Source organism: Haliotis cracherodii, unplaced genomic scaffold (assembly GCF_022045235.1).
Source record: "Haliotis cracherodii isolate W230 unplaced genomic scaffold, xgHalCrac1.p SCAF_28, whole genome shotgun sequence".
Taxonomy (NCBI): domain Eukaryota; kingdom Metazoa; phylum Mollusca; class Gastropoda; order Lepetellida; family Haliotidae; genus Haliotis; species Haliotis cracherodii.
The window spans coordinates 2,055,137-2,069,267 of NW_027266284.1; the positions used below are offsets into that span (position 1 = coordinate 2,055,137).

A 14,131-nucleotide genomic window follows, 5' to 3' on the forward strand; every position below is an offset into this window, starting at 1 on the left:
GAGGTTAGTGCCACCTGAACACATCTTACTGAAACAGAGAGGTTAGTGCCACCTGAACACATCTTACTGAAACAAGGAGGTTAGTGCCACCTGAACACATCTCACTGAAACAGGGAGGTTAGTGCCACCTGAACACATCTTACTGAAACAGGGAGGTTAGTGCCACCTGAACACATCTTACTGAAACAGGGAGGTTAGTGCCACCTGAACACATCTTACTGAAACAGGGAGGTTAGTGCCACCTGAACACATCTTACTGAAACAGGGAGGTTAGTGCCACCTGAACACGTCACAGAAACAGGGAGGTTAGTGCTACCTGAACATGTCACAGAAACAGGGAGGTTAGTGCTACCTGAAGACATCTCACTGAAACAGGGAGGTTAGTGCCACCTGAACACATCTTACTGAAACAGGGAGGTTAGTGCCACCTGAACACATCTTACTGAAACAGGGAGGTTAGTGCCACCTGAACACATCTCACTGAAACAGGGAGGTTAGTGCCACCTGAACACGTCACAGAAACAGGGAGGTTAGTGCCACCTGAACACATCTCACTGAAACAGGGAGGTTAGTGCCACCTGAACATATCTCAACGAAACAGGGAGGTTAGTGCCACCTAAACACATCTTACTGAAACAGGGAGGTTAGTGCCACCTGAACACATCTCACTGAAACAGGGAGGTTAGTGCCTCCAGAACACATCTTACTGAAACAGGAGGTTAGTGCCACCTGAACACATCTCACTGAAACAAGGAGGTTAGTGCCACCTAAACACATCTTACTGAAACAGGGAGGTTAGTGCCACCTGAACACATCTCACTGAAACAAGGAGGTTAGTGCCTCCAGAACACATCTTACTGAAACAGGAGGTTAGTGCCACCTGAACACATCTCACTGAAACAGGGAGGTTAGTGCCACCTGAACACATCTTACTGAAACAGGGAGGTTAGTGCCACCTGAACACATCTTACTGAAACAAGGAGGTTAGTGCCACCTGAACACATCTCACTGAAACAGGGAGGTTAGTGCCACCTGAACACATCACTGAAACAGGGAGGTTAGTGCCACCTGAACACGTCACTGAAACAAGGAGGTTAGTGCCACCTGAACATATCTCAACGAAACAGGGAGGTTATTGCCACCTGAACACGTCACTGAAACAGGGAGGTTAGTGCCACCTGAACATATCTCAACGAAACAGGGAGGTTAGTGCCACCTAAACACATCTCACTGAAACAGGGAGGTTAGTGCCACCTGAACACATCTCACTGAAACAGGGAGGTTAGTGCCTCCAGAACACATCTTACTGAAACAGGGAGGTTAGTGCCACCTGAACACATCTCACTGAAACAAGGAGGTTAGTGCCACCTGAACACATCTTACTGAAACAGGGAGGTTAGTGCCACCTGAACACATCTTACTGAAACAGAGAGGTTAGTGCCACCTGAACACATCTTACTGAAACAAGGAGGTTAGTGCCACCTGAACACATCTCACTGAAACAGGGAGGTTAGTGCCACCTGAACACGTCACTGAAACAGGGAGGTTAGTGCCACCTGAACACATCTTACTGAAACAGGGAGGTTAGTGCCACCTGAACACATCTTACTGAAACAGGGAGGTTAGTGCCACCTGAACACATCTTACTGAAACAGGGAGGTTAGTGCCACCTGAACACGTCACAGAAACAGGGAGGTTAGTGCTACCTGAACATGTCACAGAAACAGGGAGGTTAGTGCTACCTGAAGACATCTCACTGAAACAGGGAGGTTAGTGCCACCTGAACACATCTTACTGAAACAGGGAGGTTAGTGCCACCTGAACACATCTTACTGAAACAGGGAGGTTAGTGCCACCTGAACACATCTCACTGAAACAGGGAGGTTAGTGCCACCTGAACACGTCACAGAAACAGGGAGGTTAGTGCCACCTGAACACATCTCACTGAAACAGGGAGGTTAGTGCCACCTGAACATATCTCAACGAAACAGGGAGGTTAGTGCCACCTAAACACATCTTACTGAAACAGGGAGGTTAGTGCCACCTGAACACATCTCACTGAAACAGGGAGGTTAGTGCCTCCAGAACACATCTTACTGAAACAGGAGGTTAGTGCCACCTGAACACATCTCACTGAAACAAGGAGGTTAGTGCCACCTGAACACATCTTACTGAAACAGGGAGGTTAGTGCCACCTGAACACATCTCACTGAAACAGGGAGGTTAGTGCCTCCAGAACACATCTCACTGAAACAGGGAGGTTAGTGCCACCTGAACACATCTCACTGAAACAGGGAGGTTAGTGCCACCTGAACACGTCACTGAAACAAGGAGGTTAGTGCCACCTGAACACGTCACTGAAACAGGGAGGTTAGTGCCACCTGAACACATCTCACTGAAACAGGGAGGTAAGTGCTACCTGAACACATCTCACTGAAACAAGGAGGTTAGTGTCACCTGAACACGTCTCACAGAAACAAGGAGGTTAGTGCCACCTGAACACATCTCACTGAAACAAGGAGGTTAGTGCCACCTGAACACATCTCACTGAAACAAGGAGGTTAGTGCCACCTGAACACATCTCACTGAAACAAGGAGGTTAGTGCCACCTGAACACGTCTCACAGAAACAGGGAGGTTTGTGCCACCTGAACACATCTCACAGCAACAAGGAGGTAAGTGCTACCTGAACACATTTCACTGAAACAGGGAGGTTAGTGCCACCTGAACACATCTCACAGAAACAGAAGTTTGCTTTTCTTTTTTTTCATATTTTTGTGGCTGAAAAAAAACCCAAAGTATATAACTCGCAAAATGACCTAGCTGTTGATGATCAATGCATTAGCATTGCTCTCTAACTGACAAGTTAAGTTTGAGAATCACAAACTGCACATGGCAAATATCCAAGTATTTTGTAAGTGGAGTTGGAGATGTGCATGGGTAAACTGTACAGTGTCATCCTGTCCCTCCCACAGATGGTCAGGCGCCTCGCTGGAAGGGGCGCAAGTCAGAGGAAGACCCTATTCGCTCTGCTTTTGAAGAGAGGACACTCAAGCTGGACTGTGCTGCACGAGGGAGACCCAAGCCTAAAGTAACCTGGCACAAAGAGGGCATCAAGCTTACATCTAATGACCAAATAACTGTAAGTAACCCAGACCTTCAGAAGGTTCCGGATGCTGTCATGTAGTTTTACTATTGCTGACAGTGGCATCAAATTTTAACTCCAGCTTTAGGACAAGTGTCAGTTTCTATGACATGTAATTTTGTTCTACTCTAATAGTAACCAGCCAGTCAAATTATAGGTTGGGGGAAAACAGTTATTCTAACTGACGTTTTCTGAACATTTGCAATTTTAAGGTCATTTGAAAAACTGACAGAAATTATTATTCCAAGTTAATGATTTCTCCACCCTAAACACATTAGTGCAAGTTTAGACATTTTATTATGCCTTAAAAATTGGAGGTGGTCAAAATAGATTCCTGATTAGTTAAGTCAGAAGGTTAAAAACAATACCTGGCCGCTCTTCTAGCTATTGAAGCAAATGTCTTTGGGCCAAAACACTTTAAAATACACAGACACCATTATGATTTGTGTGATAGCTCCTGCAGTGTCACAAGTATATATGGGTCATTCTCTAAAAAAGTAACATTTCCTGTCCAAATGAATTTTCTTGAAAACAACTCATAATTCTGTTTTCAGATTACTTGACAATGAAGATATTTATCAGATTTATGCAATATTCTGATCAAATTACTGCTATAACCTTATGTTAGCCAGAACAATACCTTTAATGTGCAGAAATGTGCAGAAACTTGTTGTCCACAAATAAGAAATCAAACTTTCTCGAATTATCTTAAGTCTCTGGGAACAAATACTTCCCAAAGCCCTGGTGATTTATGTAGCATGACATCATGAAAGGCAGATAACAGCAGAAAAGCTGATGATTTTCCACTTGGAATCATTATTTATGGAAACAGTAATCGTGTCCAGAGTAATCGTGTCTGTCCTGTCACCAGGTAGTACAAGTACAAATAATAATTGCTCCTTTGGTAAGCCAGAAGGCTAAGGTCTTTGCAGGTCTCTTCCTTTCCAGTACTATCATGGCACCATATGCTGAAGCAATTTATATTGGTGCAGTGTCTTCAAAATAACTGGTAAATGTTGTCTTTTGATGTGTACTTTTTGTAGGTGTCTGTGCTGTAACCATGCATTTTGGGTTCCGGAATTGTTATTAAAAAAAACAAATATAATGAGCATATTTGACTGTCAGAATGGAACTCAACCAGTGTTCTTTTTTTAGTGCAAGAGAGAAGTCATTGTCCTAAGCTGGCATTATGTCATAGTTTGTCTCTCCTGTCACTGTCTCTGCTGTCACCTTAAAAAAGTGACAGGACAGACATATTCAGGCGACAGCACAGACATATAGTGTTCAATAAATGTTTCAACATATATATATTAAAAGACAAAGAAAACATGAATGGTAATGTATTTTGTATGTTTGTTTGTTGCATGAAAATCTGAAGATTATCAACATTTGGGTCAATAAATACTGATTACACTGCACAGTAGATCTTTGGTAACAGCACAGACTTTTAATAGTGACAGCACAGACACATTTCAGTGACAGCAAAGACATTTTAGGATTTTTTTATCATGTTGACACAAATAATGAACAATTATTCATTTACTCGCATTACTGTTGTACATGATTAAGAAATGTAACATATTTAGCAAATTTAAATGAAAGTAATGTTACATGATCACTTCAAACACAGTGTCTATGAGTGACTGTGACAGCACAGACACGTAACAGTAACAGCACAGACATTTAGTGTTTAATAGAGATTTTGAGAAAGTTTTGTTCAATGTTTCAGTGTCTTTAAAACTCTATCTCTTAGGCTTTTGTTAGTTACCGGAAAAATTGAATTTCCATTAACATTTGGGTCAATAAACACTGATTACACTGCACAGTAGAACTTTGGTAACAGCGCAGACATTTAATAGTAACAGCACAGACACTTTTCAGTGACAGCAAAGACATTTGATTTATTTACCAAGTTGACACAAATAATGAACAATTATTCAATTTGCTCGCCCTACTGTTGTACATAATTAAGAAATGTAACATATTTAGCAACTTTGAATGAAAGTAATTTTACATGATCACTTCAAACACCATGCCTATGCGTGAGGGAAAGAGAGAAGTGGAGGTGTGTGCTGACAGAATGGAGTGTATGAGTGGGGGAAAGAGAGAAGTGGAGGTGTGTGCTGACAGAATGGAGTGTATGAGTGGGGGAAAGAGAGAAGTGGAGGTGTGTGTTGACAGAATGGAGTGTATGAGTGGGGGAAAGAGAGAAGTGGAGGTGTGTGCTGACAGAATGGAGTGTATGAGTGGGGGAAAGAGAGAAGTGGAGGTGTGTGTTGAGAGTCAGGAGTGTATGAGTGGGGGAAAGAGAGAAGTGGAGGTGTGTGTTGACAGAATGGAGTGTATGAGTGGGGGAAAGAGAGAAGTGGAGGTGTGTGCTGACAGAATGGAGTGTATGAGTAGGGGAAAGAGAGAAGTGGAAGTGTGTGCTGACAGAATGGAGTGTATGAGTGGGGGAAAGAGAGAAGTAGAGGTGTGTGTTGACAGAATGGAGTGTATGAGTCGGGGAAAGAGAGAAGTGGAGGTGTGTGCTGACAGAATGGAGTGTATGAGTGGGGGAATGAGAGAAGTGGAGGTGTGTGCCGACAGAATGGAGTGTATGAGTGGGGGAAAGAGAGAAGTGGAGGTGTGTGCTGACAGAATGGAGTGTATGAGTGGGGGAAAGAGAGAAGTGGAGGTGTGTGTTGACAGAATGGAGTGTATGAGTCGGGGAAAGAGAGAAGTGGAGGTGTGTGCTGACAGAATTGAGTGTATGAGTGGGGGAAAGAGAGAAGTGGAAGTGTGTGCTGACAGATTGGAGTGTATGAGTGGGGGAAAGAGAGAAGTGGAGGTGTGTGTTGACAGAATGGAGTGTATGAGTGGGGGAATGAGAGAAGTGGAGGTGTGTGCTGACAGAATGGAGTGTATGAGTCGGGGAAAGAGAGAAGTGGAGGTGTGTGTTGACAGAATGGAGAGTCTGAATGATGATGAAATTCACCAAAAGACAAGTAAGGAAATGGTACAAAGTTCAGATGATGATAAGATGGAAAGACAAAAGGAAATACACCAGCCAGTTGATACAAATGAATGCCCCGGGAAATTCGTTGTCATTGTGTATAACATATCATATCCTGGTTATGTTGAAGATATAGAGCTAGGTGAGGTTTTTGTGGAATATATGCATAACGCGGGAAAGCACGGGAATGCAAATTGTTTCTTCTGGCCATGCAAACTTAAAGACAAATGCTGGTACCAATTTGAGGACATAGTTAGCTTTGTACCAGAGCCTTCCAAAATATCACTGTCCTCTGACTATTGTGTTGAGTCTTCTTTGTGGGAAGATATGTTGGAAACAATTCATGGCAAACAATAACCTGTGTTTATATGTGCACATGAATGAGGTCAAGAATGATTTACTGAATGTTATCATATAATGCTATCATTTGGTAAAAGTGCAAATATGTTATCAGACTTTGTCTGTGCTGTTACTGTTGAAGTTTTGAAAGTTGACTATTCTCGTTTCCTTACAGGTTTATGCTTGGAATAAGCAACAATAACCTCAAAAAGTGCCATTAAGGTTGTTGGTAGAGTTTCTGATCAAGTTCTATTTTTGAGATGAGCAATTCCACATAATATTGGTTTATGAATTTTTGCTTGTCTGTGCTGTTACCAAACCTCACATTTTTATCTAATTAAGGTCAGATACAAAATACACCTAACGCTTTGATATGCACATTCATTGAGTTTCCCTTTTTTTGACTACCTTTACTTCTGAAACACAGAACACAGAAATAGTTATTATAGTTTTGGCAATTACAAAATATTTTGTCTTTCCTGTTACCATGTTGTCTGTCCTGTTACCGTGAATGTCTTTCCTGTCACCAGGTTTCTACCATCTCAAAAGTTATAATTGGTTCAACTCTGCTGACAAAAATATATATAATTCATAAAATGAGTGTAATAACTATTATTACCTTATAGAATTATGGTAGTTCCATTTCAGTGTAAGAAGTAGACAAGTTTATCGTACATCTTTTTGCAAATAATTCCATTGTATGCATATATTTACAGTCTAATAGTATAGTAAAGCCAATAAATGAAATTTTAAAGCTTTTGACATTTGAACTATGCCAAAATGCAACAACCATATCATAAATTTAATTCATTTTAGATTTATGTTTGGTGACAAAAACTGAATTTTATGCACGGTAACAGCACAGACATTTGGTACAGAGATGCCAGAAATAGTTTTCTGCAAAAATGAAAATAAGACATACTAAGCCTGCATATTTTAGACTTGTATTCAGTAATTGTTATGTTGTTTATCTGCTCAACAAAAACATTTCAAAAATGAATTCTGATTTGTTGATTTTTCATAGGCCAAAATGTTACTTTTTTAGAGAATGACCCATATAGGTCCATGCAGTCTTTTGTAGGCCATTATCTAGATATGTCCCTGTCTCTGTCCCCCATGTCAACCAGAAAGCAACGGCAGCAATTATTGTACAAATACGCTCTTTTATAACATGTATGTTATGGAAATATTGATGATTATTAATATTACGTTTATTATGTTTGTTATTTCAGCTAAATTTAGTACTTCATTTTGACCTAAGAATAAATACGCACTGCCAAAATAAACGCAAAACCACAGAAATATAGAGAAAAATATGTTAAGAAGATATGTTCCCAATATGTAACAATAAATGACAAGCTAAAATTCAGTCAAGTATTCCCACAGCGTGTCTTTATTCTTATCACGATATGCTGCAAGTGATTTCCAAACTAAATGCTAATCCTGCACGAGACAAATTGTGCTTCTCGTGTCATGGATCTGTCACGTCACATGTGATGCATTCATGAGCATTGGTTCACACAACTTACCAGTATGTTCATTTGTGATTTGAACCAGTCTTAGTCTATTGCATAAGAGTAAGGTTTCATATATTAACCAACTTGTATGGTATTCGTGTTTCTTTTGGTGGTAAGTATAAAACAAATCCACAGCCCAAGAAAATCACACATGTGATGCCTTGTTGCCTTACTTGATGAAATAACACCATATACACCGGTACAACATGGAATGACACCATATATACTGGTACAACATGGAATGACGCCATATATACCGGTACAACATGGAATAACACCATATATACCGGTACAACATGGAATGACACCGAAATAGTGGTACAACATGGAATAACACCATACATATTGGTACAACATGGAATAACACCGAAATAGTGGTACAACATGGAATAACACCATATATATTGGTACAACATGGAATAACACCATATATATTGGTACAACATGGAATAACACCATATATATTGGTACAACATGGAATAACACCATATATATTGGTACAACATGGAATAACACCATACATATTGGTACAACATGGAATAACACCATACATATTGGTACAACATGGAATAACACCATACATATTGGTACAACATGGAATAACACCATATATATTGGTACAACATGGAATAACACCATACATATTGGTACAACATGGAATAACACCATATATATTGGTACAACATGGAATAACACCATATATATTGGTACAACATGGAATAACACCATACATATTGGTACAACATGGAATAACACCATACATATTGGTACAACATGGAATAACACCATACATATTGGTACAACATGGAATGACTCCATATATACAGGTACAACATTGAATGACACCATATATATTGGTACAACATGGAATAACACCATATATATATACCGGTACAACATGAAATAACACCATACATATTGGTACAACATGGAATGACACCATATATACAGGTACAACATGGAATAACACCATACATATTGGTACAACATGGAATAACACCATACATATTGGTACAACATGGAATAACGCCATATATACCTGTACAACATGGAATAACACCATACATATTGGTACAACATGGAATGACACCATACATATTGGTACAACATGGAATGACACCATATATATTGGTAAAACATGGAATAACACCATATATATTGGTAAAACATGGACTAACACCATATATATTGGTACAACATGAAATGACACCATATATATTGGTACAACATGGAATAACACCATACATATTGGTACAACATGGAATGACACCATATATATTGGAACAACATGGAATGACACCATATATATTGGTACAACATGGAATAACACCATACATATTGGTACAACATGGAATGACACCAAAGACTAGTAAAACATGGAATGACACCATATATATTGGTACAACATGGTATGACACCATATATATTGGTACAACATGGAATAACACCATTTATACCAGTACAACATGGAATGACACCATATGTATTGGTACAACATGAAATAACACCATCTATACCAGTACAACATGGAAGAACACCATATACATTGGTACAACATGGAATAACACCATATTCATTGGTACAACATGGAATAACACCTTATATACCAGTACAACATGGAATGACACCATATATACTGGTACATCATGGAATGACACCATTTATACCGGTACAACATGAAATAACACCATATATACCAGTACAAAATAGAATGGGACCATATAGACGGGTTAAACATGGAATAACACCATATATACCTGTAACACATGGAATAACACCATGCACGTGTACATCGACTTGGAATTAAATTTCATCAGTTTATTTGTAACTTTATTTGCGTTAACGCGCTTTAACGCGCTTTTAGGGGAAAATTCTTCATGCATTTTTGGGAGCCATGGTTTACCCTGCTGTGCATCCGGAGTAGCGGTACATCGAGGAGTGTTAAGTCGAGGGACCACTGTATACTAATTATGTATAATTATTGTTTTCAGATAAAGAAGCATTCACTTACCTTTGAGAACCTCAGTGTTGCTGACAAGGGAAACTACACATGTAAAGTGAAGAATGATCATGGCAGTTTGGAGTTTACCTACATCGTAAATGTCGATGGTATGTGTTGTCACCTCTACATTATATAAATCTGTCCATGTGATGTGGCTTTATGTTAGACCGCCGCTGTGGTCTAGTGGTAGAGCATCCGTCCAGAGAGTGGAAGGTCAGAGGTTCAATCCCTAACTGCATCATACCAAAAGATGTTAAAAGATGGTACTTGTTATTACCCTGTCTGGCGCTCGGCCTTATGGGCTAAAACAAGGACTGGTCGGCTCAGAGTCTGTATACCGTATCTGAGTGGGGTATTCATGTTAAACTGTGGCATGGTATCTCAGCAGGCTAGCCCTATAAATTGGCATCAGTCTGGACTAGTACAAGCAGCCACACACACACGTGCATATATGTCGCTAAATAAGTGCAATAATTTTGAACGCGACGTTTAACCCCATGTCCTGTACAATATATATATCACATACCATGTGATGTCCCTGTACAATATATACACACCATGTGATGGCCCTGTACAATATATACACACCTTGTGATGTCCCTGTAAATATATAAACACCATGTGATGTCCCTGTACAATATATATTACACACCATGTGATGGCCCTGTACAATATATACACACCATGTGATGTCCCTGTACAATATATATTACACACCATGTGATTTCCCTGTACAATATATATATAACACACCATGTGATGGCCCTGTACAATATATATATAACACACCATGTGATGGCCCTGTACAATATATACACACCATGTGATTTCCCTGTACACTATATATAACACACCATGTGATGGCCCTGTACAATATATATAACATACTATGTGATGTCCCTGTACAATATATACACACCATGTGATGTCTCTGTACAATATATATTACACACCATGTCATGTCCCTGTACAATATACAGTGATCGCTCGCTATAACACTACCAATGGGGTCCAAATAATTGGTGGGCGTTATAGACGATGAGCCGTTTAACCGAGGCCGAGGCGCGCGCTCGGAAAATCTCAAATCATCAATATGTGTTTATCTCACGTCACATCAAAATAGTATATATTTTTATGGACCTAGATCTACCTGTAATATCATTCATTTATTAAATCTGTCACATTTCACAATGTCTGAAATACGTATTCCATTTCAATTTATCATTTTTAATCGATAAATTAAAAAATTATTCACTATTTCCCGCGATGTTATTGAAAATAAAATTCTCGGACACACATTTCGACAACGGGTCCACATCAAAGAGCAAAATAAAGACGTTTTAAACAAATCTTTAAATATATTATACAAAGTGATAAATAAAATCAACAAAAATATATCTAAAAGTAATCAAACTTACATCTAAGTTATTATTTCCATCGTTTCGTGCGATCGCGTGTAATGTAAGTCAAATGACATCTCGGCTTTCGTCGCCTTGAATTCTCGGCTCGGACACAATGTTTAATGCAAAAATATATGCATGAAAAATCTTTGTCACAGCTCGTAACCTAGCACGATACATTCGCGAAGTTCCATATTTTTAATATATATCGTGATTTCCTGCTTAAAACGTTCAGATTAACACGATTTAACAAAAAATCTTTCGCCAACTTCTGAAATTTATCAAACACGAGCTTGGTATCACAGCTATAATTTGATTGGCTGCCTGAGGTCACGTGCTCAAAATTGACCAATCACGAAACTTGTAGTAGATTTCGGCAAGAAAGCATCATTAGAAACAAATTTTAATCCAATGAAATAGCTTGTTATAACTACGGAAAAAACCAGGCGATGTTACGAAAGCGCGATTACGAAATGAATGACCGCCGTGTTGTGACAGCAACTACATGTGTGTGACAGTGTCGCCTCAAATTGGATTGCCCACTAATTAAGAATATAAACTTCGCTTGTGGTTCTCTATAATTGCATGCATGCGCTTCTAAGATCAAAGGTCGATAGTGTGAAAAGTTAACTAGTTGAACAATCGTATTTCCGGGACTTGCCGCGGATGTTTTCAAACAGATTATTAGAACTCCATTCAGCGACAAACGGTTGATTATACAATGAGAAGCGTTATGTGCAAATGAACAACGAACAACAATACAATTATGTCTGTGTAAAACTATCAGTAATAAAAGTGTACAAAATTTGGGGAGCCATGCGTTACCGCGCGTATTAACCGAAGTAGCGCTTTATCGAAGAGCGCAATAGCGAGCAATCACTGTATATAACATACTATGTGATGTCCCTGTACAATATATACACACCGTGTGATGTCCCTGTACAATATATACACACCATGTGATGTCCCTGTACAATATATATATATAACATACCATGTGATGTCCCTGTACAATATATATACACACCTTGTGATGTCCCTGTACAATATATACACACCATGTGATGTCCCTGTACAATATATATTACACACCATGTGATGTCCCTGTACAATATATATAACACACCATGTGATTTCCCTGTACAATATATATAACACATCATGTGATGTCCCTGTACAATATATACACACCATGTGATGCCCTTGTACAATATATACACACCATGTGATGTCCCTGTACAATATATATTACACACCATGTGATGTCCCTGTACAATATATATTACACACCATATCATGTCCCTGTACAATATATATAACACACCATGTGATTTCCCTGTACAATATATATAACACACCATGTGATGTCCCTGTACAATATATACACACCATGTGGTGTCCCTGTACAATATATATTTCACAACATGTCATGTCCCTGTACAATATATATATAACACTATGTGATGTCCCTGTACAATATGTATAACACACCTTGTGATGTCCCTGTACAATATATAACACACCATGTGATGTCCCTGTACAATATATAACACACCATGTAATATGCGTGCACAATATATATATATGTATCACAATGTGATGTCTGTGTACAAAATGGGGGCACAGGTGGCCCAGTCGTCTCAGGCGCCGTGATTTGCTGTGCAGAGTTGCGTCTCTTGGGCACGCCAGAAACCTATGATTGTGGGTTCGAATCCCGGTTCGCCCCAATTATGTTTCTAGGTTTGTCAGCACCATACCCATGCTCATGGGTTTCACTGAAGTGGTAAATATCTGAGACCTGCATCACTTCGGGCTTTCCTCCCACATTAAGCTGACACGCCGTAACTGGAATACTGTTAAAAGTCACTCACTGTACAAAAGATAAACATCATGTGATGTCCCTGTACAATATATACACACCATGTGATGTCTCTGTACAATATGTATAACACACCATGTGATGTCCCTGTACAATATAAACAGTCAAGTCTCGTTAATTTGACATCTGTTTATCCGACAATCAGCTTTATCTGACACTAATGATGGGAACCGATTAAATCAGTGCTATTTAGACCCGTTAATCTGACAGTCTCGCACTCCGACTCCAACACACCTAATTTGCAACAAATTACCGAAATTAATCAGTCTTGTTAATCCGACACAGCGATCAGCGTTCTCAGTGGTCATCTGCCTGCGAGTAGACAGATGCAAGTCTAACTACTGCTGAGGACATCCCATCACAGGTCACGTCAGAACGACCTTTCACAAACTTTTACCGACCAACTAACAGGAAGTCGACATTAGCAACTGAGAAAGCGACTTTCTAGAACTTTGAGGCACCAATTTTAAACTGGCAACTTCCATTCCAGACAATGGATTATAGAGTATTTTAAATCAGTCATACAGTCCATAACCGTAGTTCTGTGTTAAGCTTTAGAGGTTGCATGATTAGAAAACATATTCCGCTAACACATGTAGTTATCTATTGTGCAGTTGTCCGATTTTTTATCATAAATCATTGATACTATGATCATTGATCATTGATCATGTTGGTCTGCCGAGAGACTGTCTATGACAGTCTACCATGTTGGCCTGCCTACTGACTCTGTGTCAGTCTACCATGTTGGCCTGCCTAGTGACTGTCTATGACAGTCTATCATGTTGGCCCGCCTACTGACTGTCTTTGACAGTCTATCATGTTGTCCTGCCTAATGACTGTGTATGTGTGTCTACA

At 39.5% G+C, this 14,131-nt stretch overlaps 1 protein-coding gene across 7 annotated transcripts in view; it reads left to right on the top strand.

Moving 5' to 3' along the window:
• The window catches only part of LOC139473397 (fibroblast growth factor receptor 1-like), a 122,117-nt gene that overhangs the window by 87,709 nt on the left and 20,277 nt on the right, over positions 1-14,131 (top strand). For all 7 annotated transcript variants that reach the window (XM_071255965.1, XM_071255963.1, XM_071255964.1 and 4 more), the window contains 2 exons: positions 2,975-3,141; positions 9,987-10,104. In XM_071255965.1, coding sequence (XP_071112066.1) covers positions 2,975-3,141; positions 9,987-10,104 — 285 coding nt within the window. The remainder of the gene's footprint in view (positions 1-2,974; positions 3,142-9,986; positions 10,105-14,131) is intronic.